The sequence below is a fragment of the Palaemon carinicauda genome, chromosome 31 (assembly GCF_036898095.1).
Source record: "Palaemon carinicauda isolate YSFRI2023 chromosome 31, ASM3689809v2, whole genome shotgun sequence".
Classification (NCBI taxonomy): Eukaryota; Metazoa; Arthropoda; class Malacostraca; order Decapoda; family Palaemonidae; genus Palaemon; species Palaemon carinicauda.
In genome coordinates, this window is record NC_090755.1 from 47,484,674 (window position 1) to 47,509,995 (window position 25,322).

The 25,322-nt window shown below is 39.2% G+C and overlaps 1 protein-coding gene across 2 annotated transcripts in view; it reads left to right on the forward strand.

Moving 5' to 3' along the window:
- The window catches only part of LOC137624400 (patatin-like phospholipase domain-containing protein 4), a 240,223-nt gene that overhangs the window by 192,348 nt on the left and 22,553 nt on the right, over positions 1-25,322 (forward strand). The window contains exon 4 of one of the 2 annotated variants that reach the window (XM_068355137.1): positions 3,987-5,330. The exons of the other annotated variant lie outside the window; for it this stretch is intronic. Within the exon in view, the coding sequence (XP_068211238.1) occupies positions 3,987-4,743 (757 nt within the window). The 3' untranslated portion in view covers positions 4,744-5,330. Of the gene's footprint in view, positions 1-3,986; positions 5,331-25,322 lie in introns of those variants that run through there. 2 annotated transcript variants of the gene reach the window in all.

The window sequence follows — 25,322 nt, forward strand, 5'->3', positions numbered from 1 at the left end:
CCTCAGGCTCCTTTTTGGACAAGTAGCAGTAGGTTGAGGGCGTTGTTACCCGGTCTTAGTCTGCGTGAATGAAAGAGTATGTCTGACCCTTACTTCTTTCTTCATTCTCCCCTCTCTTGGGGGAAGCAGCATCCTGGTCCTCGCATAGTTGACCTCGACCTCTGCAGGTAACCCATGCTTCTTTGTGCTCCTAGTATTAAGCTTAATACTGTTGCGTCTCCCATACCCTGACGAGGTGGTATGGGGAACGTCCTATCCTAGAATTCCTATCTGAAGGTCTCAAGGTCAACTTCATAGGACGAGTCACACTCTCCTCCTCACACTGCTTATGTAGGCCACTCGTTCCTAGCGATGCTATAAACCTGTGAGGCACAGGGGCTCCCTCTCTCTAGTGCTGCTCACTGAGAGATCGAGCCCCTGAGCAAGCCGAAGTCAGTAAGGCTGGGGACTTTCCACCCTTCCTAAGGGGTAAGTCACCCTTTGTAAATAGCTTGGTTTGTATTTCGGTTACGGAACAAATGACAAATTCGAAGATAATTTGTATTTTTCCTAACCATACAAACCTTAGCTATTTACACATATGTGCCCGCCATCCCTGACCCCCAAGTCAAGTCCTACCTCTAAGTGAAGTGAAGCAAGTCACCGGTGTGTGGAGGGGGGAGGGGTAGCAAGCTACCCTTCCCCACCACCCGCTAACTAGCGCGGGGGTAATTAACCCTCGTTAAAAACTATTGGGTCGTCATTTCAGCTGCGCTAAAAGTAATACCCTTTGTAAATAGCTAAGGTTTGTATGGTTAGGAAAAATACAAATTATCTTCGAATTTGTCATTTTTTTATTTTGAAATTGCATTATTTTTCAGTTGAAGCATAAATTCTCTGAGCGACAGCTCTAAGCTACCCTTTTGATTACAGTTTCTGGTTTGGCAAACATTTTATTGTCACATAAAGGATTCTGTATTCATTATTCACTTACTTCTAAGGATTCACATACAAATTAAATCTTCCTTTAGTTAATAAGAATTTAGCAAAGTAAATTTGAGTACAGTACTAGTATGAATTCATTCATCTCTGATGCTAGGACAAGGGTGTTTATTCCTGACTCTAGTACAAGGGTTTTATTCATAGTGTTATTTTTCAGTGAAATGTCAATGTGAGTGTGGGGTCTAATAATTATAGTATTGTAGGCAAATTATTATTACCATTATTACCTGCTAAGCTTCAATCTTAGTTGGAAAAGCAGGATGCTATAAACCCAGGGGCCCCAACAGGGAAAAGAGTTCAGTGAGGAAAGGTAACAAGGAAAAATAAAATATTTTAAGAACAGTAACAACAATAAAATGAATATTTATGATATAAACTAAAAACTTTCTAACAAAACAAGAGGAAGAAAAATAAGATAGAATAGTGTGCTGTGTGTACCATCAAGCAAGAGGACTCTAACCCAAAACAGTGGAAGACCATGGTACAGAGGCTGTGATACTACGCAAGACTAGAGAACAATGGTTTAATTTTTCAGTGTCCTTCCCCTAGAAGAGCTGCTTACCATAGCTAAAGAGTCTCTTCTACCCTTCCCAAGAGGAAAGTAACCACTGAACAATTACAGTGCAGTAGTTAACCCCTTAGGTAAAGAAGAATTGTTTGGGAATATCAGTGTTGTCAGGTGTATGAGTACAGAGGAGAATCATTAAAGAATAGGCCAGACTATTCGGTGTATTTGTAGGCGGAAAGTGAGCCGTAACCAGAGAGGTATCCAATGTAGTACTGTCTGGCCAGTCAAAGGACCTCATAACATTAGTGGTAGTAAGAAAAATGCACAGTTTTTTCTAAGTATCCTTCCAAGAGGATAGGCCTCCTGCTTCTCCAAATAAGCATGTCTACAATCATCATTGAACCAGGTTTTGAATTTCACTTGGTACCTTAGCACATGAGAAGGGATACGCCTATCAATTATGTTGACTAGATTCTCATTTAAAGGAACAACAGGCTCAACACTATTATGCAATTGTGACAAATTCAAGCCCCAAAAATCACTCTTGAATGCCATTCTAATCTGCTTGAGATTTTATATAAATCTTACATGAGTATGCCAGGCTGCTCAGGATTCATTACTAAAAAAATCAAGACATGATCAGATGTCCCAACTGGACAACCAACCTTACTGGTTATAATGCTAAGGGAGTCTGTGTATGTAAGATCCACGCAGTTACTAGACCTGTGAGTACCAGTGATTTTAGCCTTATGGAAGTGTTGTAAATGTAGAGGCTGTCTGAGGAAAAAACTGCCACTGATTTGAGCCTTCTGAAAACATTTTAAACAATATAGGGGCTGTGCAGTTAGTGCATGTGGTGTTGTAGCTGGTGATTTTAGCCTTCTAGCCTTTATAATGATGACAATGCTTCCAGAAGGCTAGAATCACATTGCTACACCACAACTTGCGCTTACTGCATAGCCTCTACAACTGAGTAGCTTCACTTATGATTTGCTCACAGCCTGATTCAGAGGCAAGTCCAAAGGTCTTAAGCCGTGTCAATCAGTAGGAGAAACAGAAGATAACTACTCCTTTTGGTGAGCATTGAAGTCACCAACAAAAACAAAAGAGGCCTTTTTATCCTCATCTTGTATCTTAGCCATAATGGTAAGAAGACAGTCGAAGATAGAATCTTCCATGTCTGGATTTCGGTAGATTGAACACAAATAGGAGTTATTATGCCTTCCACAAACTTTTATTACCTGAATCCCATGAGATCCACATTTGTAGCAGAGCTTATGAGGAGCAGGATACTAAGTCCTAATGTACTGTACACTGCCATTCCCCTTGTCCTAGGAATGGCATCCTGTTTAAAAATTACTGGCTTCTTAAAACCAGTTATAAAGTACTCAGGTGAGTTTCTCATTTTATAAACCAAGTTTTTGAGCACAAAAGGATGTTATACTGTCTGGATGCAACTGTAAGGTCTTGAATATTTGCATGCAGACCACGAATATTGAAATGCAGCAGACGACACTAACGAAGTCTTGGATGTACTGATCCTGGATTTCACTCAATAATGCCTCCAGACAGGATAAGAATTAATGAAAATAAAAATGTTCATCATACTTAAAAACTAAATTAACAATGATAACAAAAACAAAATTTACAGAAATATAAGTAAAGTTTTGGAATGGTATTAGAATTATTAGGTAAGATTAGCCAAATTGATTTTGAAAATATTCAATTTCATAATTTTGTATCACTTTCCCACCAAACAAGTGTGGTAGTCAGCTATGTGATTTAAAGTTAAGATTTATCAAAATAGAAAAATAAAAATTGGATAATGAATTTTTTTAAAATTTATCTGGTGGGTCCACATAATTTCCCCCCTCCTCACCATTTACTGTGCTACAGTATACCTATTGAAGTTAGAATGATTTAGGGTGATTCAGTTGTGCCTGCTAGAAGGTCCTCTGAAAGGAAGGTTTTTAGTAAAGAGAGAAATTTTTATTTTATTTTAAGGTTGAGTGGTTCTCACTTCATAGATGTTAGCTATGTGACTACCAGGGAAGTGTGAAAATAATAAATTTTTTAAATATTTTTTTCCAAACAGGATACAAATACTGTACTGTAGTATAATATAAGACTATGGATAATATATATATATATATATATATATATATATATATATATATATATATATATATATATATATATATATATATATATATATATATATATATATATATATATATATATATATATATATATATATATATATATATATATATATATATATATATATATATATATATATTGTTTTCTTTTTTAGATAGTGGAGTGGTATTTTATTCCTTTGTTATTAATTCTTAAAGAATTTTAGTTTATTAAGTAAAAAATTGAAACTTGAGTGGTCTGGTTGCAGTGTCTAATGATAAGACTGAATTAGTAAGATGATAACAAATACAATATGATTTAATTAAACTGGAGGTAAGATAAATCTTACACCTTGTAGGACCTTGAACATGTCTCTGGCTGGATGTGGATTCTTGGGGGTTTACCTGATGGGTGCATTGGATTGTCTCAAGCGGTGTTCACCACGCTTCGTTCAGAAGGCTCAAGTGTTTGGTGTGTCTGCTGGATCTCTCCTTGGAGCATCAGTAGTATGCAATGTTCCTCTAGATGGTATCAAATTTGGTTTTCTTCGTATTGCAGCTGAGGCACAAAATTGGGCAATGGGCCCTTTCAATCCTAGATTTAATTTTGAAAAATATTTATGCAAAGGTCTTGAAAGCCTGCCTCCCGATGCCCACATTAGAGCAAGTGGCCGCCTTTACATTTCAGTCACACGAGTGCGAGACATGAAAAACGTAATCATATCAAAATGGGACACACGAGATGATCTCATTCAAACACTAAGGGCCTCATGCTTTATATTAGGCTACTCTGGGATGAAACCTCCGTTGGTGAATGGAGAAAGGTACATTGATGGTGGTTATAGTAATACTAATAAATCATTCTCATTAGAGGGTAAGGTTATCTCAATAAGTCCTTTTTGCGGAGAGGCAGACATTTGTCCCAGCGAAGACCAAGGAGTAGGGAAACTTAAGTTTTCAAACTTGCCCATCGATGTTTCATTTTCAAATGCTGTGCGATTTTATAGAACATTAATGCCACCACCACCACATATTCTGAATGAATATTATAGCTTTGGGTATTTCGATGCTTACAGATACCTAAAAAAGCAAAAAGCTTTAATGCATGGGATTTGATTTTTTCAAAGGAAAATACTACAAAAAGATTAATTATAGTATTTTCAGTGTACAGTAAATGGTGTCAGCATATTTGTATAGAAGTCTTTAGATTTTCATAGTAACAGAGTTATGGTCATTCTTGCTTTGGCTCTATGTGCATGTTAGTGACCAAATAGACTATAAAAGGTTTCTAGACAGTAACTTACACCATTGTCAAAAGGAGAGAGGAATATGAAAAAGAATGGGATTGTATTTTCTATCACATTATTGAAAGTGTTCTTATAAGTACCTGGTGAGGTGCTTAATATGTTTTATATCACCTTAATTGCTTGATATAGATTCCAGTATTTAAGTAGTGCACAGTACTTACCTATATCACCAAATATTAGTAAAGTTTTCCTATGTTTATGAGATATCATGATCAAGGACTTTCATATACATATCTCTATGCAGTCTTAGAATTTGGCAATTTAGATATCTCCAAATTTACGATTCACCAAGTCATTCTTGGAAAATATCACTTGAAACTCAAATTATACTAATGATTTTGTTTGTTCATTTAGCTATTGTTGTATTGTAGAATTTCAAAAGATTTGATGTTTTAGTGATTTATACCCTAAAAATACACATTTGCTGTCTTGAATTTTGAAGGAAGCAAATGTATTACCCCATTTGATAACTTGAATTGTTTTGCATATACTCTATACAAAGATATTTTGTACAGTATTTTATTATTTTAAGACATTTCTAAATCTATTAAAATATAATGTAATGAAAGTCTTTAAAGCTGTTGGGCTCAAACTACATGCATGTATAAAAGTTAAAAACACTACTGATACATATTTTATCTGAATGAGCATGACAGACAAATTCTGAATTCAGGTTCAAATATAAAGAACTGTTGTGTAAATGGTCAGTTAATTTGTAGTTTTCTCCAAGGTCTATTTTACTCCTAATTTGAGATGAATATGCTTCCAATTGGCTGTTTTGTTTGTGCTTCATTTTAAGGATATATATTTTATTTACTGCTCCAAGCATTAATTATATTTGTTGCTGTTTAGGAGTTGCTGCAGATACTGTTTATCAGGGCATTATGATATTCATTTATATTCATTCTCTCTCTCTATGTACTTTCTCTTTTCCTCCTACTGTATAGTATTTTATATTTGTCAGGTATTTGCCATTCATTCAAAAACTTTACAAAGTTTAGTCTAACAAAGTTTTCGTCAGCATGCCAATTATCTCTTAAAATAAACCACTGTACTTGGATATCATTTTGATTTATTAATTTTCTTAGATACTTATTAAATTTTATACTGTTTAGAATTAATTTTGATATTTATATACAGTACTGTCTCAGCTATTTGCAACCTTTTTTTATGAATTTTTGTTCAATAACTATTATTATTTTCAATGTCATTGGCTGTTTGGCTCCATTGAAGGAATGTATTTTGTGATCCACTTACTGAGAATGAGGTATGATGTAGACAACTCTTTTGCTACTCAGCTGATGCTGTAGCTGCATGGGTTATGGACAGTAATGGCTCGGTGTCAGGCACATGAGTACTGTATAACACTCGTCGAGTCAGCAAGAGAATGTTGTGCTCTAATTGTCTGAGATGCTCGCTTGGCCAGGTGAGCAAACAATTCATCTCTTGCTGATTTTTGTTTGAAGTTTGTGTCTAGTCATTTTCAGTCATCGGTAGGAGGGCAGGAGAAACTCCTCCTGAGTGGTTTTAAGGGTGGGTTTCTAAGGCATTAATACTACTTTAAATATTTGCAGCTGCTAACTTTCTATCTATGTCACCTTTGTTCCATCAGGCAAACCAGTAGAGCCATAAGGCTGAGCCTTGGATAGTGGTAGTCCTTCAGGGCAGTTACTTACTACCCTCTCTAGTCTATTGGAAACATCCCTGCTTGGCGTTCTGATGGACGGGAGATCGAGTCCCACTCAAACTTGCTTATTTCTTGTATTGTTTGTAACCTCACCATCCATGTGAACTAGGATGGGAGAGCCTATAGGTCTACCTGCCCATTGCCTGGGCCTTCTTAGGCCTAGCTTGTGTTTGGTGCTGATCATATGGATATATGGTCAGTCTCTAGGGCATTGACACTATCCCTTGCCTCTGCAATTCATGAGTGAATTTTAAACTACCTCTTACCCTTTTTCTAATAGAGTACAGTACTCATCTATTCTTCCAGCATCACCGTGAACCCTGGGTTTGCTAACAGAGGTAAGAGAGATGTTGGAGAGGAGCGCGGTAGTAGTAGTTCCAGACGAATGTCTGGACTTCTACAGTAGACGCTTCCTGCTGAAAGACTGAAAGTGGGCCTGAAGGCTCGTTATTGACCACTTGCCACATAATAAGTTCAGGATGGAAACAGTTTGATTTATGCTGAGTTCCATCAAAGAGGAATTCATTCTTTCAGTTTATCTAAAGGTTGTGTACTTTTAATTCCCATGCATCAGTCCATTAGAAATTGTCTCCCTTCTCCCTCTATGGTATAATGTACCAGTTCAGGACAATGGGCTGCAAACTGTGTACTGCTCCTCTTGTGTTCATTCAGATATTCACCTTGGAAGTAGCTTGGGCCACTAGCTAGGGATATGACTGGATGTACCTTACGGGTGGTTGATCCTGGCCTCCTTTGTGTGGCAGTTGTTACAGGATTGAGTTTGACTTTTTGCTTTTCATGTGATCTGGGGATTGTTATAATCAAGGAAAAGTCTAATCTCTTACACAAGCTGAGGTTGAAGCACTTGGGCATGCTGGTAAACACAACATTAGTGAGAGTCTGTCAGTTAGACAATCTCATCGGCAAACCCAAGGAGGTAGCACATCCGTTCTGTCAAACACAGAAATACCTGCTCGTTGCGGGCAAAATTTTCTCAGCCACCATTCCTCAATAGAGAAGCTTGTTCGTCAAGTAGCCACCTACTAAAGATCTATTCAATTCTGTTTGAAGAATCACTGGTCAGTCTCCAGTGGTCTCCCATCCCTCCTCATGCCAGTGGGATGGGAGGCTTAGGTCAATTTACTTTTTGGTTGAATGAGAAACCCTCACAGGGGAGTCCCACTTGACTCTCTACCTCCTGACATGCAACTGTGCTCAGATACATTGAAAGAGGGGAGCGGCGCATGCCTCAACCTCATGGTCATCTCAGGAGTTTGGTCAGATCAAGAAGTATCTACTCTTCGACGTTCTGAGGCAAGCAGCTCTGCAAGCTGAAGAAAGGGATGCATATCAGGACAGCATTCCACACTGTAGATTTTTCAGTCAAATACATTCTAGGCAAAAGGAGGGATCAACAAACATGTTTGGTCACCAAGAGAGGGTTGTAGTATCTGAGTGTTCTCCATGCGTTGGCGTAATGGAGAGGCTTCTGGTTCCTTTTATTATTATTACTATTACTTGCTAAACTAAAACCCTACAGTCATACCTCTCTTCATGAATGAATCTGTTTACGAAATTTTCAAGCTGCAAAACGAGATGAGAATATTTTTATGACTCACTTTGCGAAAAATGTTTCATATTAAGAAAAGAGACTTGCTAGCCAGGCCAAGAATAAAATAGTCGCCCATCACAAAGAGTTAAAGAAAATGGGTTCAGACAACAGAAAATGTATCCGTAGTCTATAATAGGGTAACTATAATAGTACAGTACATATGGAATTGTATATTTTGTATATGTACAATATTGTGCTGTATGTATTGTATTATTTTCCATTTATTACTTCATTATGCTATAATAACTACTGAATTTACAAGTATTAACAGTTAGTTTAGGTATATTGAATGGTTCAAATGTATATGGCTGTACAGTATGTCATTGTGGTTATACTGTACCTTTATAATAAGATTTAATGTGGTGTTTTGTAGGGTTTGGAACGAATTAGCCATATGCATGTGAAATGTGACCTACAACACGAAAAAATCACTACGAAAGCAACTCCAGAACTAATTAATTTAGTGTTGTGAGACATTATTGTACTGTACTTGGAAAAGCAGGATGCTATAAGCCCAAGGGCTCCAACAGGGAAAAAACAGTAGGTCAGTGAGGGAAGGAAACAGATAGAATAGTGTGCCTGAGTGTACCCTCAGGCAAGAGAACTCTAAACCAAGAGAGGGGAAGACCATGATACAAAGGCTATGGCACTACCCAAGACTAGAAGTTTTGCTTACCATAGCTAAAGAGTGTCTTCTATCCTTACCAAGTGGATAGTAACCACTGAACAATTACAGTCCGGTAGTTAACCCCTTGAGTGAAGAAGAATTTTTTGGTTATTATAGTGATGAAAGGTGAATGAGGAAAAAAGGGAATGTCTAAAGAATAGGCCAGACTATTCTGTGTACGTGTAGGCTCAGGAAAATGAGCCGTAACCAGAGAGAGGTCCATTGAAGTTATATCTGCCCAATCAAGGGACCCTATAACTCTCTAGCAGTAGATTCTCAGCATGTGGCTGGTGCCTTCCATCTCTGCGGATCGCCGTGTTAACTACATGGCTAAACAGGAAGCTCCTTGTGTTTTCTCCCACAGTCTAGTCCCCTGGGTCTTATTCAAAGTTGCCTTCCAACACCCACAGGTTCACATAAATGATTACACACTTCCTTTGTTCAACTTGGTTCCCTCATCTAAGCTACTGTATGGGAATTACACCAAGATATAGATTATCCCTGGTGGCTCCCAAATGGCCTCATGGCGAATGGTATCCCGTTGTGACTTATCAAAATTCCGAGTGAACTCCGTTGGCCTTCTCATTCTCAGGGAAAGTGGTCAACCCTCCACGATTGATGCCATAGAAGGGATTATTCTCCGGTTGGATCATCTCTGAAGCAGATTGTAGATTTCTTCATATTTCATGCTGAGAGCATGGTCTATCAACGAACGGGGATAGCCCTCTCGTTCTCAAAGCTGTTATTATTATTATCATAATTTTTAGTATTACAGTATTATTATTACATGTTAAGCTACAGCCCTAGTTGGAAAAGCAGGATGCTATAAGCCCAGGGGCCCCAACAGGGAAAATAGCCCAGTGAGGAAAGGAAACAAGGAAAAATAAAATATTTTAAGAACAGTAACAACATTAGAATAAATATTCTCTATATAAGCTATAAAAACTTCAACAAGAGGAAGAGAAATTAGATAGAATAGTGTGCCTGAGTGTACCCTCAAGCAAGAGAACTCTAACGCAAGACAGTGGAAGACCATGGTACAGAGGCTAATGCACTACCCAAGACTAGACGAGAATGGTTTGATTTTGGAGTGTCTTTCCCCTAGAAGAGCTGCTTACTATAGCTAAAGAATCTCTTCTACCCTTACCAAGAGGAAAGTAACCACTGAACAATTACGGTGCAGTAGTTAACCCCTTGGGTAAAGAAGAATTATTTGGTAATCTCAGTGTTGTTTGGTGTATGAAGACAGAGGAAAATCTGTAAGGAATATGCCAGACTATTCTGTGTATGTGTAGGCAAAGGGAAAGTGAACCATAACCAGTGACAAGGGTCCAATGTAGCACACACACTGGCCAGTCAAAAGACCCCGTAACTCACTAGCGGCAGTATTTAAAAATGGGTGGCTGGTGCCTTGGTCAACCTACTACCTATGTTTGTAATTAGCTTTGAACAGTCTTGCTAATCTCGGTACCTAATGTCAGAGCCTTTGAGAAGACCCCAGTCAAGGTTCTGACTGTCTTGTCTATCTTAACCTGTTAAGCGTCACCCACGTGATAAACCGTTCACCACGATTTACTCGGTACCACCTTCAACTGCATATTCCGTTCATGACTTTAACTGCCTTTATCAAGTCGTCAGTCTCGTGATAATACGTTTACTCGCATAGTAAGTATAGGATCACCACTTGACAACACTCAGCATATGGGGGCTGTAAATAGAAACTTATATGATATCTGGCAACTATTTTTCTGAAGGGAGCTTGATGTTAGAAAACTGGTTTCCTTTCAGTGCACTTTGGGCGTTCACGTGGATAAGGTTGTTTGTTGTTCCTTTTATAATGAGCGGTCTAAGGGTGAAGGTTATTTCTTTAGATGAAATAAATGATATTCTTGTTGAGGAATTTGATAATGATAACCTGTTTGATAATGAGAGCACTAGTTCTGAATCCTACAGTGATGAGAGAGAGAGAGACTTGTCCCTTTGCTTTTATTACTGACCCTGGCGTAAGATTTACAATTGAAGATAAAAAGAACCCATTAGAATATTCAGTATTATGTAGCCTTTTGAAATGAAATAATAGTAGTATTAATTGTTTTTTTTATTCCACCATTTAATTAATATCCCTACTTTTAACTATAAATATGAATTATAAGCATAAAGAAATGATATTAACTTTGAAAAATTATCATTAGTGAAATGACCGCTCAGGGCGAAAAAAGCGTGACGGGACGTTAGCGGTAACCTGGTCCAGGGGGGACGCCTAACAGGTTAATATCGGCAGAGAGTTCAAGTGAGTTACGTGCTTTTTCTTTCTTAGTCTCCCTCTCTGAGAGATGGAACGAACTCCTTAGTTTGGTGGTAGGGCACATGACCAAACTTGGAACCTCCTGGGGCATGACTAGCTTCGAGCCCTTCTCCATCCTCTCTATATGAAGCATTGAGTAGCATGGAGAGATGTTTTTAATGTTCTGTAAGGGCTTTGCAGTGCTATCGGAAGAAAACTCAACACCTGAGAATTGAGTGTTAGTGACTCTTCCTTATCACTGGCAAAACCAAAAAAGTTGAATCTTTGTTGCATATGCCTCAACTCATGAAAGGGTTGAGATACGAGCTACGACTGGAACTCTCAAATTCAGGGGATAGGTTCCATCCTTGCCTTCAAGAGGAATCTTGCTGTCAGACAGGTGTTGAACGTTCAGGTGTGTTTGAATCAAACTACCTTCATTGCCTTCATTCTTAAGTTTTACCTATAAGCCCTTTTAAGCCTTTGTACTTAGTGTTGTGGTGGCTGCTCAAGTAATTGTGTAGCAAGCCCAGATCCCATATGGAACGGTAAGCATCTTGTCTATGATAAAAGATAGATCTATGTCTGGAATGGAGCAGAATGATTGGCTTTTCACTTCTATTCTATCTGCTCCTCACATAGAGATGAAGTGGTTGAAGCATTGCTTGCTAAATCTGACTTGGTAGTAAACTACAGTTCTAAGCTCCATTCTTTAGATTCTAGAGAAGTTTCTCCCCCACCCTCCCTAGACATAGAGGGGATGGTGGAATATATACCAATTTGTTGATTGTTACATGCCAGGTATAATTTTCCAGACTGTTATCCCCTTTTGGGAAAAGAATCCCTCTTATGACCACATGCCAATCTACTGGGACAGGGCAGGGCCTATCATCGTATTCATCCAAATGATAAACAGATAGAAGGATGCTGGAGTCATTTTGTTAGCTCCTGTACAGGACCAGGATGATTGACATTTCCAGGATACAGAAAGAACTAACCAATTTGGCTATAGGGGGACTTCTGACCCACCAAGCAGCGAGTCTCTTTATCTAAAGGACGATGGTTTTTATTTTGCATAGGAACAAATAAAAATTTGTTGAAGTAGTCAGCCCTCCTTATTCGCGATGGTTAGGTAGCAGAGACAGTTGGGAAAAGCAAGAATCCGCGAATACTTGTTGCCCGAGGGTGGGTTAACTCCTAACCTACTCATTAGGCTGCCTATGCGAGGTCGACTAACTAAGTATAGTAACCTATTGTACTGCCTAATTTGTTTTTACTTGGTTTCTATCACAGAATAAGTTTTGTGTTAATGAATGAACACATTTCAGTAAGTATACAATACATCTACACGTGTACTATGTACAAGGTAAGACTACGGTACACAACACGACTCATCAACACATACGTACATGTAATACGTACAGTAAAAACAAAACACTGTTTTTCCTATCAAACGATACTCGTTGATGTTGTAGTGTACATTACTGTAATATATGTACAGTGCTATCACTACAGTACAGCTTAATTAACTAAGGTAGCACTTATAAGTGATCGCTATTTTTGGCAGATCAACCGCACCATTCAAATTCAATGTACATGTAGCCTATATTTATATTACTAATGTAAAGTACAGTATTTTTTATACACTATACAGGAATTATTGTAACAATAACACCTATATACAATGAATACACCAACATAATAAAAAATAAAATAATTAATCAGTACAACACCACTAACTATTTATATACGAATTTCTACGTAGCAAGTCTGAAGAATGATTCAACGCTTGAGCCGTCTAATGTTTGTTGCTTTAGGTACCGTAATGTACGTATCACATTTTATATTATAATCACTATAAACACACTGGATACATGCAGGTTTTATGCAAGACACTTTTTACATCTACGGGATTCTGCACAAAGAGGACTGAAGCAGATGCATACGCGAGGAGAGGCAAGCAAAAATGAGGCTGAGTCACTGAGAAATGGGGTGTTGTGCTGTGTGGAGAGAGAAATGGTGCGAAACATTCCAGGGGCAAAGGAGCAAACTTGGTTTGAAATCATCAGGCCGCAAGAGTACTTATCACAAAACTGCGAATACTTGATTTTTTATTTACGTACTGTATTAGATTATACAGTTCTCTGTATTGTGAATGACTGAATTTTTTAAGAGAGAACCCACTAATAATGAGGGCTGACTATAATTTTTCCTAGCTATACAACCCTCCTCAACCATCCTGAGCTGAAAGGTTGTGCATGAGTGAAGAGATTATGACAGATTATGAGGCTCCTTGTCTTTGCTCCTACTTATTGCTCAATTACTCATTAAAATGAATTAACAGCTGTCCAGCTTTCACTGAAACATATTCCCTACCTAAAGGATTCAGGATTATATAGCTAAGAAAAATAGAAATTACTTTTAAAAAATTTTATATTTAGAGCATTGCTGATGATTGAGATGTCTGTGATGCATTGTCTGCCTTTTCAGGAGTCACATCGACATCATACAAATGTAAGGGCCTTTTGCATCCTCTGACAGGGCACTTGTATTTTTAGAAAAGGTTTTTCTTTTGAAGGGTGTCCTCTTCAGATAAGACTCTCTCTGTCGGGTAATGAAGGACAAGTACCAGTACCTTGCTGGAGTACACGATGCTAATGTTCTGTCAGGTAGTGACTGTGCATGCAATTATTGTAGAAGAGCTTAATGCTCTCAGCTCCTGGTTCAAGGTTAACGCTGTTATACAGTTTGTTTAACACACTAATGCCGTCATACAATTTGTCTAACACACTCCAAACATTTTTGTTGACATTTCTGTTGGCAAATTCCTTCTTTACAAAAATCTGGGTGACCGTTAAACTGTGTGAGAGTACCCTTCTACGTAGAACAGTGGGATATGGTCTTCTGAATGTAAGACCTTGTGCTGCTGGTCACTTATTGTCACCATTCCGACACTTGTGCAGGCTGATGGTCTGCTTTAGGGTAAAGTTTAGGCAACTTCACCATTGGAATATCTGCCATAAATTCTTGATCTCTTGCATCATGAATAAGACATGTTTTTCTACAATCTCCAAGTAGAAATTTGCAAATGAAACTCCTAAACGGGAACCCATAACAGCACTCAGACACTTATGCAGGCTGGCAGATTTCCTTCCTATACATGAAGGTGGTAAATCTCATGTCTGTTGTCATAACCAAGATATCCGGGAAGGGGAGAGGTCCATTGGTGGTCTGCGTTAGGGTAAAGTTTAGGCAACTTCACCACTGGAATCTCTGCCATAATTTCATGATCTCTTCCATCATGGGTAAGATGTGTTTTTCTACAATCTCCAAGTAGAAATTTGCAAATAAAAGTCCGAAACAGGAACCTATAGCAGCACCATGTTGAGAAACATGTGATCCCTATGGGTGGTGAACCTGGCCTTCTTAGTGCATATCTCAAGAGGTGTTGTAGAAGAACACCTGTAAATGGGATTCATCATCAGGTCAATGGTTTCGTTCACAGGGATGTTCCTGAACTGCGACTTGCTGTTCTTGGAAGCAATACAGTAATTCTTTGGCTATTGCTGGTGTTCCATTCCAGGCCAAACCCCACAATAACTGAAAAAAACACGGAAAAGATACAGAAATCTATGGTATTTATGGTTTTAAAAAATTTTCATATTTTTTTATTTTCTTTATGAATTAACGCTTTTATAAGCCCTCCTAACACTTATAAATATGTTATACACTTATAAAAATATTTTTTAAGCTAAAACTTCTCAACCTGTTGTGCCAACCATAGCACAGTGGGATCACTTCGGCTTCACGCGTGTAATTTATCCAGCATCTCCTATCAGAGAGAGTCTTTTTGCACAAAGTTGTGCAAAAGAAGTCTGGATACCTCCAGGGGTCTTCAACTGCCTTGTATCAAGCCAGGTGAGAAAGACTTCTCACACGAAGTTACGCAGGAGATGTCTGAAGACCTCCGAGGTTCAATGTATCAAGCCAAGTGGGTCATCTTCTGTCGTTGGTGTAATGGAAGGGGCATTTTTCCTCTCGGAGCTTCTATTCCATTAATAGCCAATTTTTTTACTCTTAACTCCGGAAGAAAAATTTGAGCTCAGTATCAGCAGTGAAAGACTTTTGCTCTGCATTAAGCCAGGTCTTTAGGTTGAAAGGAGTTGATACTATATTTCCTCTTCGGTGGAGCTTTCTATGTTCATACGAAGTTTTGAGCAGATCTGTCTCCCAGTAAAGGTTAGACCATTGTTCTGGACTGTTGGGGCCATCTTATGAACCATTGAGAATATTCTCAGATAGAAACCTCACTCTTAAGACAATTTTCTTGCTCGCCTTAGCCTCAGCCAAACAGGTTAGCGAGCTGCGTGGTCTCTCCTATAACGTCTCCCTTTCCAAGGGATGGAGGCAGGTCTTGTTCTCCTTCATCTTGGAGTTTATTTCTAAAACACAGAATCTGTCGGTTCCTGATTTATTTCTAAAACACAGAATCTGTCGGTTCCTGATTCCAGGATTATATCTGTTCAGATTGCTAGCCTTAGAGAGATAACCTGCGATCTTTTTCAGTAGCTTTTGTGTCCTGCAAGGGCGCTGTTGTGCTACCTTAAACGTACTCACGCAATTTGATCACACCAGCAACTTCTTTTTGTCAGCATGGGGAGAGGGAAGGAAAAGGAGACCAGAAATACAATTTCTTCCTGGTTAAAAATGGCCATTTACCATATTCTTTTGCCACCCTCACCTTCCTCCCTAGGGAGAGAGCTTGAGTTAAAACACATGATGTCAGGGGTCTGTACAATCCTGGCCTTTAAAAAGAATCTGTATGATGCAGGTACTACAAGCAGGAGTGTCAGACAACTTTTACTGCCCATTACCTGTGGTAATCAATCTACAGATCTCTAGACACTTTTTCCCTATGACCTGCACAGCAAGTGGTATAGCTATCCTGGCTCCGCTCTCAAAACCATTAGCATCTTATCGAGGGTAGAGGTTACGTGTGAGTCTGGAATGAAAGTAAAGAATGACTGGACTTTTCCTTTCCTTTCAGTCTTCCCTTTCTTGGGTTACAGCATAGGAAACTTTACCAGCTGGACTCAATTCAAATGCAGGTAAGCCCCACTTGGCCTGCAGCTGTTCTATAATACAATATAAAAAGTCTGCACCCTGTTTTATAATGCACTATAGAATTGTCATTCCCACACTCCTTACAAGGGGGGAGTGTGTAGTGTACCAACCGTGTGTCACACGATTGTACATAGTAACGACATTTCTCTTTTTTTTGTATATAGTCTCCTTTGTATCTTCGCTCTCCCCTTGCATTGATTCAGGTCGTTATCAGTGAGGGAGGGGAAAGCGGGAGGAGCGAGTCGACTTCCGGGGTCACCAATGCGAGGGGAGAGCGAAGATACAAAGGAGACTATATAAAAAAAAAGAGAAATGTTGTTACTATGTACGATCGTGTGACTCACGGTTGGTACAGTAGTAACCAGTCAAACCTAGTACTACATATATGCCACATGCATTAACCAAGAAAATCCATAATGATAGTACATAAGTGGAACCTCTACATACGATCTTAATTTGTTCCTGGACCTAGATCATATGTTGAAACGATCGTATGTTGGAGCGAATATTCCCATAAGAATACACTGTAATTTGTATAATTCATTCTACAGCCCAAAAACTTATAACTCCTTAATAAATTACTACACATAATTACACATAGCAATGATACAATTGCATTATATAATAGAGATGTAAAAAACAATAATTATAAAGAAATGATAAATAAAGAAGGTGTTTTTATTGTCACTTTACCTTAGAGACAGGCCAACAAAGTGTAAGCTTTGCTACGCAGGAGACGGACGGTCGGCAAGGAGGTAGAGATGGTGACTGCGATAACATATCGTAACTTACTCTTACACTAAGTGAACTTTAACCTAACTTAGCTTATTTATTTTTATTTAATTTTTATATTTTTTTTTATATTTTCTTTTTTCTTTGTGATATTTAATATTCATCACTTTCACTCACTTCAATCTTAGTTTTCTTTGCTTCACTTTTTCTCTCTTCATCCCGATCACCAGACCGCTTCATAGATTTTTTAAAGAAACTATAGACAGAAAGTTGCTTGGTATGGCTTTTCAGAATTTTTCTGAAATGGGTTAAGCAGACATCATCGAATTGCGAAACTACACGGCAAACCTAAAGTTTCTGTGGGTGATAATTATCAATGGGGGGGGGGGATTTATCCAAGCGAAGCAAGCACTTTAAAGGTAAATTCCTCTCCTGAAGGTATTTCTTGACACCACAGCTGAAAACTTGGTTTACCCATTCAATAGAGAAGTGCCTAGTAACCCAAGCCTTAGAATTAGCATGCCAGAAAACATGCAGCATGTCCTTATTGACTCCCTGTGCCTTAAATGCCCTAGGGTTTTCGGAATGATAAACCAATAACGGCTTGATTTTGCAGTCCCCGCTGGCATTGGCACATAGAGCAAGAGTCAACCAATCCTTCATAGGCTTATGTCCAGGCATTTTCTTCTCTTCGGGGGTGATGTATGTTCGACTAGGCATCTTTTTTCAAAACAGACCGGTTTCATCACAATTGAAAACTTGCTGCTCTACATAGCCTTCATCCTCCACGATCTTCTCGAACTTCTTAAAAAAATCGTTAGCAGCCTTGGTGGCCGAACTTGAAGCCTCTCGGTGCCGAACAACTGAATGAATCCCGGTCCGTCTCTTAAATTTATCGAATCAACCGCGAGACGCCTTGAATTCCTCCGTCGTAGGATCGGTTGAACTGTCCCCCGCATCACTCCCAGAGCCCGCCGCCTTCAAGTCACAATAGATAGCGCTGGCCACCTCGCAAATGATCATTTCAGTGATCGTGTCGCCAACAATCTCTTTGTCCTTTATCTCTATTAACAAAAGGCGTTCCATCTCCTCTAGGGTAGGGCTGCAATGTTTTGAAATAATGATGGTTCCCTTCGAGGGTTTGACTGCTTTAATGGCTGCCTTCTGCTTGATGATCGTTGAGATCGTAGACATATTCCGGCCATACTGTTTAGCCAGATCACTCACACACATTGCGCTCATGTTTTTCTACAATTTCTTGCTTCAATTCTAATGAAAGCATTGCCTTCTTCCTTTTCTCACCACTGCTAATACCTGTACCGAAACTAAGCTTCTTAGGACCCATTATTATATGTAAAATAAGAAATGAAACGTGAAAAAAGAAGATAATAAGCACTGTTAATAACGGACCGAACAGGATATAACCTCACGATGCGCACGAGAACAGAAAACTGACCGACGCGGCGCTAACTGCTGTTCCTCCGGCGTGCTGCCATCTACCAGCGTAAATAAGAAACTACGACCGACGCTTCAAGAAAATTCTATGCGTATGGTCTACATCAGATGTTGGAGCATGACGTCGGGTGTCGAGACGAGAATTCAATTAAATTTTACGTCGGATGTTGGAACAATTGTATGTAAAGGCAATCGTATGTAGAGGTTCCACTGTTGTTTAATTGGTTGAAACCGGTCAGACTCATTAATATATTCCTTGGAATTATGACAAAGGAATTTTTGGCTCAAATGTCCTTTATTATGAGGACCATAGACCCACTGGTATAACTATTCTTCTGGTGCATGAGGTGTAAGAAACCTAAACTTTTGCTACTTTCATGGTCCCAGTTTAGGAGTCCCGGGATTAGTTTTGCAGTCACTTGGAATGGGGACTTCGTCCCGCCTAAGGATGAATCTCCTATGTAAAGAATGAAGGTTTGTATTTGTACTAGAACAAAGGACATATTTTTCCCAACTATAGAAATCTTAGTCCTTTACTCATACTTTCCCACCATCACCATTGCCTTAGAAAGTCCCAGCTGTAATCAAGGCCAACTACTTACACCTCAATATAAAAATATTTTAACTGCCGTATTCCAGCTTTGCTGTTATCATTTGTATTTTTTTCATATTTTTCTAACATGCAGACCTGACTTTTACGTAGAGGATAATCTCCTGACACAAGACTTGAATCATTATGTAAAATTACATTTCTTGATAAGCATGTAGATAGCTTTTCTTCATACAATATATGTATTCTAAGAAAGTTCTCAACTATTATGCCTATTTTTGTTGAAAATAAATTGTGTACTGTGCCAAATTTTGTGAGTTCTAACTCTTTCACTTAATTATTTTTCTTGAGGTATTTAACCTCATACAGCATATAGCATGTTTTCTCTATTTGGTAGAAAAGATGGACATTGCTTTTAAATCGGATCAAGCCCATGAAGTGTGTTTTATCTCTTTCATTTACCTCTCTCCTTACTAATTTTGCTTTTATGTTAAAAAGAAGCAATTTTTTTTCTTTCTGTTTTATTTATTATTGTGTTCTTTATACAGATTAATAAGCAAACCCAATAATTTATGTTAAACTTTATATGCCATTGATAGAGGAATAGGTCATTTAAATGTTGTGAATGTGCACAACAGTGTAGTGCCAAGTGTGGTTACTGGGAGAAGGGAGGCAACCAATTTACTTGCTTCCTCACTCCAAATTTTATTTGACTCAGCTCAGTGTATTAGTTGGATTAGGTAATTTAGACAAATGTCTGTATTTGTTCAATTTTTCATATCATTGTTGGTAGTACAGTACAGTATAGTATATTTACTGTATCTTGATTTTTTTGCTTACTGAAAATACTTTATGTTCTCTACGGATACTGTATTGAACTTTGAAAGAATAATTTTTCATTATATCCCGATGGTTTAGGGGTTATGAGTACTAATAATGTCTGATAGTGTGAGATATCAGGCTAAATCTAGGATATTTTTTTAGCTTCAAATTCTACTTGTAAATCTTTTAGAAAATTAGTTATTATTGACAGTTTCTCATGAGATTTTCTAATTTTTTAGGTAATTTTGATCTTTATTGTGTTCGATAATGCAATCGTAGATTTTTTATGATTAGGATATCCTGAAGATTAATGGGGCATATTAGAGAAATTTACCTTCCCTTTTCTCAGTTGCTCCAAAGCCTAATCATATTCTTGTTATCTTTTGATTTTTCCCTTGTTCTTATACTGTCGTCTATGATCAGCTTTAGTTTCTTTGCTTGCATTCACGTTTAAATCAAAGAAATCACTATTTCCAATTCTACTAGGTGGGAAGTTTGTTTTAATTTCCCCAAACCATTACAAAGATTTGCTATTTTCCTATTTTACCAAGTTTTGTCACTGTCAGAAGATTTAATGATTAAAAATTTTATCCTTTTTACCTTAGGATTGTTAAAGATACAGTGTCTTCTAATGGTGACCATGTCTTCTAATGGTGACCATGCATGTTCTAATGCCTTAATTGTTTTATAATCCCAAGCAATGGTGCAGCTTCACATAGGCATACTCTGCATGATATCTTTGAAAATGAGGATTTGTAATAAATTTTGTATCAAACAACTACTGGTCAACAACCTCACTTCAATGTAGGAAAAAAAACGTTCAAGGAAAGTAAAATTCTTACCCGTATATTTTGGCCTTGTCATAATCTTATTATCTTTTTGTTAAACTGTACTTCTAAGAGTTCCTTGGCTGTTCCTTACCAAAACTTTCTTACTCTTCAATTTTAATGCCCCAGGTGAACTCCCTCCAGCTGCTGGGATGCCTGCTTGAATATTTACCAATTTTCCTGTATCGTGTTTTTGTTTCATCGTAATTTCTTCTCGTTATAAATGCAATATTACATAGTAACTAAGAGAAAGTTTCATTAAGCCCTAGTCTACATTGAAATCTGGACTTTATTGTGCTTATTCTGTAATCAAACTTCGGTTAGTCAATAGTACTACAGTATTGTATACTATTACGGTATCCCTTTTCTTTTCTGCCTAAACATGATAGTAATTATTCTGTCACTGGACCATTATCACCATGGAACAGTAGTGGTAACAATCCCTATGATATATTTGATCCAAATCTCCAACATTTACTGATGCAAAAATATATATTTTTGATGCCACATGTTTTAGATGCCTTAAACTTCTTAGATAATTCTAATTACAGTAATTTATATTTGATTTTGGATCTGCTTCAGACTAGGCATGTTTGTTCAACGTATTGTAATTCTGAATTAGATATTGAGTCGGGACATTTTTATTAGATTATAAAAAACTTATTTCTGGGCTCGACCTGTGTCGCTCCGTGAAATGCTCCTTATAGCACCATTTCTAAGGTATAAATACTGCTAAATATACCAGAGAAAAAGGTTGCATGGAATGCCAGGAATAAACCCACCTCGCTCACTCTATTAGAGTATCGGTATAATAACTAGGGCATGTTAGAACCACTACCAGAGGTCCCTTACCAATTAGTCCTCTCCTTCCTCAATATCCCCCGATACTACAAAGTGCCGTTCTACATTCGACTACTGCCCTCTACTATGACTACCCTCCCCCACCCCTACCACTACCCACGCTTCTTCCTTCATTCCTTTCTAGCACCAGTGATATCCAGATGTGTTTGTTTTCATAGCTTGTGTTTCTGTGTTTTGAAGATATCAGACGTTTTGGAGATCCCTGCTCCTAAGTTGAGTATTATATTTGTCTATTTTGATAATTCTAGGTAGCGACACTCATTAAATTAATATTATTGTTAATTTTAGCCTTAGCGGCTTTGTGTGATGCCTTCCCTTACGGGTATCTTTGGCAGCCATTTTGGTGTCGCTACCTCCCGATTTCTTTGTTGTTTACGACTTTCAATTAGTTCCTCATACTAATTGTAGTCTCATTTATTTGGCTCTAGACATCTTATACAGTGTTTTAGCATGATTATTGAATTTTATTTAGGCTATTTTTGGTGTTCAGTTAGTTAGCCTATCCGACCGAGCAGTGCGTGCCTTCGAACGGTAGCCTACCCCTTGAGCCTCCCCTTCGATATATGTATTTTATATCTTAGTTAGGATGTTCCTTTTGAGTTTTATACGGGGAATGGGAACACGTTTTTATTTTATGTAGGATATTATTCTTTAGTCATACTACTCGACCAGGTCGGCATTATACCCGATTTTGGAGGGCTAGTTATTATTTAGAGCAGTTTAGTTTTCCTGACCAGGTCGGCAACTACCCGATTTTGGAGGGTTAAGCAATTCGCTCGTATTACGCCGTGCTCCTCTCCCTATTATGTCGTTAAAGCCTATTTTATTGTGAAACACGTATGTCAAATAATTATTATTATTATTATTATTTTCTTTATCTGCATGCTTTCGTGGGAAGCCATATGCCTACCACCTCATCGGGTACAGTGGAACCTCTACATCCGAACGTATCTACATCCGAATTTTCCAACATCCAAAGTAAAATTCGAGCGAATTTTTGACTCTACACCCAAATTTTATTTCGACACACGAAGTAAGCAATTTTCGTCGTACCGGTTGTATCCGAATTTTTCGACACGCGAAGTACAATTCGAACACGTTCCTACTCTACACCCGAATTTTTTTTTCGACACCCGAAGTAAACAATACTCGTATGCGTAGTCGGTGCTCATAGCGCCTGATGTGTTTTTTATTTCCGCCAATAGAAGGCAGCACTTCAACCTCGGAGGGACCCTCAGTTAGCGTGGCTTGGGTCAGTCCTCTGTTCTCGTTGGTTTTCTGTGGTTGTGCCCTGTGCGTTCTGCTATTAATTGTGTTTTAACCGTGATTTTTTACGTTCATCCTTTTACGGTATTTTACGAAAATCATGGGTCCTAAAAGGCTTAGTTTCGCAAGTGGTAGTGGTAGTGGTGAGAAAAGAAATAAGGGAATGCTTTCTTTAGATGTAAAGCAAGGAATTATTGAAAAATATGAGCGTGACGTCCGTATGAGTGAACTTGCAATAAGTTCCGCGCAAATAAAAGAGGTGTTAGGAAAATATCAAGACGTGGTCGACTTCATCGACAAATATCATCCAAAGAAATTGCAGGTTTGTCGTGTAGTTGCGCAGTTTGATGATGTTTCCCTAACTGTCAGGAGACAGCATGCACTGCTGTGTTGCAGCAATCGTGCGGGAATGAGGTCTGCTGTTCTCATGCCGGGTGTGCGGTCCAGGTGGCCGATCTTTTGGTCTGGCATCCGGATGGATGTGAGATTTGTTACGCTCTGGTCTCTGACCTCACGAGTGACTCGGTATGTACTATATCCTTTCCTCTGATACTTATTGTTGGAAATAATTTTTTTGTACTTGTTACAAACTTGGTACGGAATTTTCTCTTTGTCAGATTCCTTTATTGTAGGAAATATTTATTGTACATACTGGAATTCGAGTATTAAAGTTTTTTCTTTACTACGAAAACTCCTTTTATAGTTTACGTTTAAACGGCAATGTCTCTTTCAGGTCTCTCAAGCCATTAAGAGCGCTTCCCTTGCTACCCTCAAGACTTGGGTTGGTGGCTTTGGCCGTAACGTAAAGGCAAAACAGCCATATATTCTGGCGGAGATGTGCGCCCTCCTCTATCCCAACGCCAAGATGTTGGCGGCAGTAGCAGCGCATGTGGCGGCTCCAATCATCGCCAGGATTAGGGAGGAAACTCAAGTCTTCCTTGAAGAGTTGGAGGGACTAGGCGATGATGTTTTAGGGAATGTCGCCGCTATCAGTTTAGATGTGGAACCTATGATTGTCGACTCGACCAGTCAAGGTAGGGAGGTAAGTGAGGCAGGTAGCGTCCGGTCTAAGATTCCTTTTCTTAGTCCGGCGCAGTCTAATTCTTCTCTCTCTTCTTTCCCGGGGTTTACTGGGACTGTCATGGCTAGGGATAAGTCATGCTCGGTAGCCCCTAAAATAAAGCATGTGAAGAAGGCTCTACCCAAAGCTAACAAGCCTTCTAAATTACTCAAACCTCTCCCCACCAGATCATCCTCAGTTTCTAAAAGACTGACGGCCTCAGCTAGGGCTACTCCGCCACCCCAGGGCTCGAGAGCAAGGAGCTCAAAGGCGAAATCGCCAGAACTGGCTTTTGATCCAGTAGCCTTCTCGAGCCAGCTCATGAAGCGGATGGGGAGTATAGTCCAATCTCAGATTGTACCAATTGCCGATCGCCTACAGTCGATGGACTCTTTCGCCCAAAGACTGCAGAATCAAGAGAACATGTTTGAAAATCCCTTGAGATCCGGGCTCCCGCAACAACACCAGTTTGTGGTCCCGGACGCCTCAAAGCTTCCGGCGTTTGTTAAGAGCAACCCGTGGCGTTTGGCCCTTCATGCCCCGTTCTCCGAGGGCATGTTGACTATTGAGGGTTGTGGTACCCATCCGGTTGAGGACTTTGAGTTCTACCCGTCGGATTTACAATTCCCCTTCCCTGGTTACGCGCGCCTAACAGAGGACGCGCAGGTCAGGGTAGATTAAGTTCCCAAGGAAACAGTCATATTCCCGAAAGAGCAGGCTCAGTCCGCCTGGGTACGGACCCTGACTGAGTGGGAATGTGTTAACACAAAGTTAACTCCTCATAAAGGTGTGTATACCATGTTCGTGGTAGAGGAGCAGATCCCTATACCTTGCACCACCAAGGTGGTAGACCTTACTTTGCAAGCGGGTATGGAGGACAAGCCTATGCCGCAACTTAGGTAAACAGACCTGACTTCCTTGCTGTTTCCGGGGAACCAAGAATGCTGGCTTTATGCCCCGGCTACCTTCACGACAGGAAAGTTGAATCCAGACTGTGTCACCGCACAGTTCAGTGAGCGTCTTCCCAGGTTACCGGACTCACTAATTAGGACGGAATATGAGACAAGAGTCAGGCTGAGTAGGTCTATCAACTCAGCTATGATGGCGGAGATGACTTCGTTGGTATACGCCGATGAGCGTCTTCTTAAGATCCTGACGAAGTCCTTGCTTCACACACTTCAGTGTGATGCATATGACTTTGCAGCAGCTCGACGTTCTTGCCGGAAGCACGTTTTAGCTGAGGCTTCCATTAGGCATGAGCCTAACAGACTGATTAAGGCCTCGGTCTGGGGAGCCAGATCTCTTCCCAGACGACGTGGTTAACAGAGTCCTCATTGAGGCAGCCAGGGTCAACCAAAGCCTCAGGGTCAGGTGGGGTCTCATCCCTAAAAGGAAATTCAAACCCACCGGAACGCAGTCACGAGGCACGAAAAGACCGAGG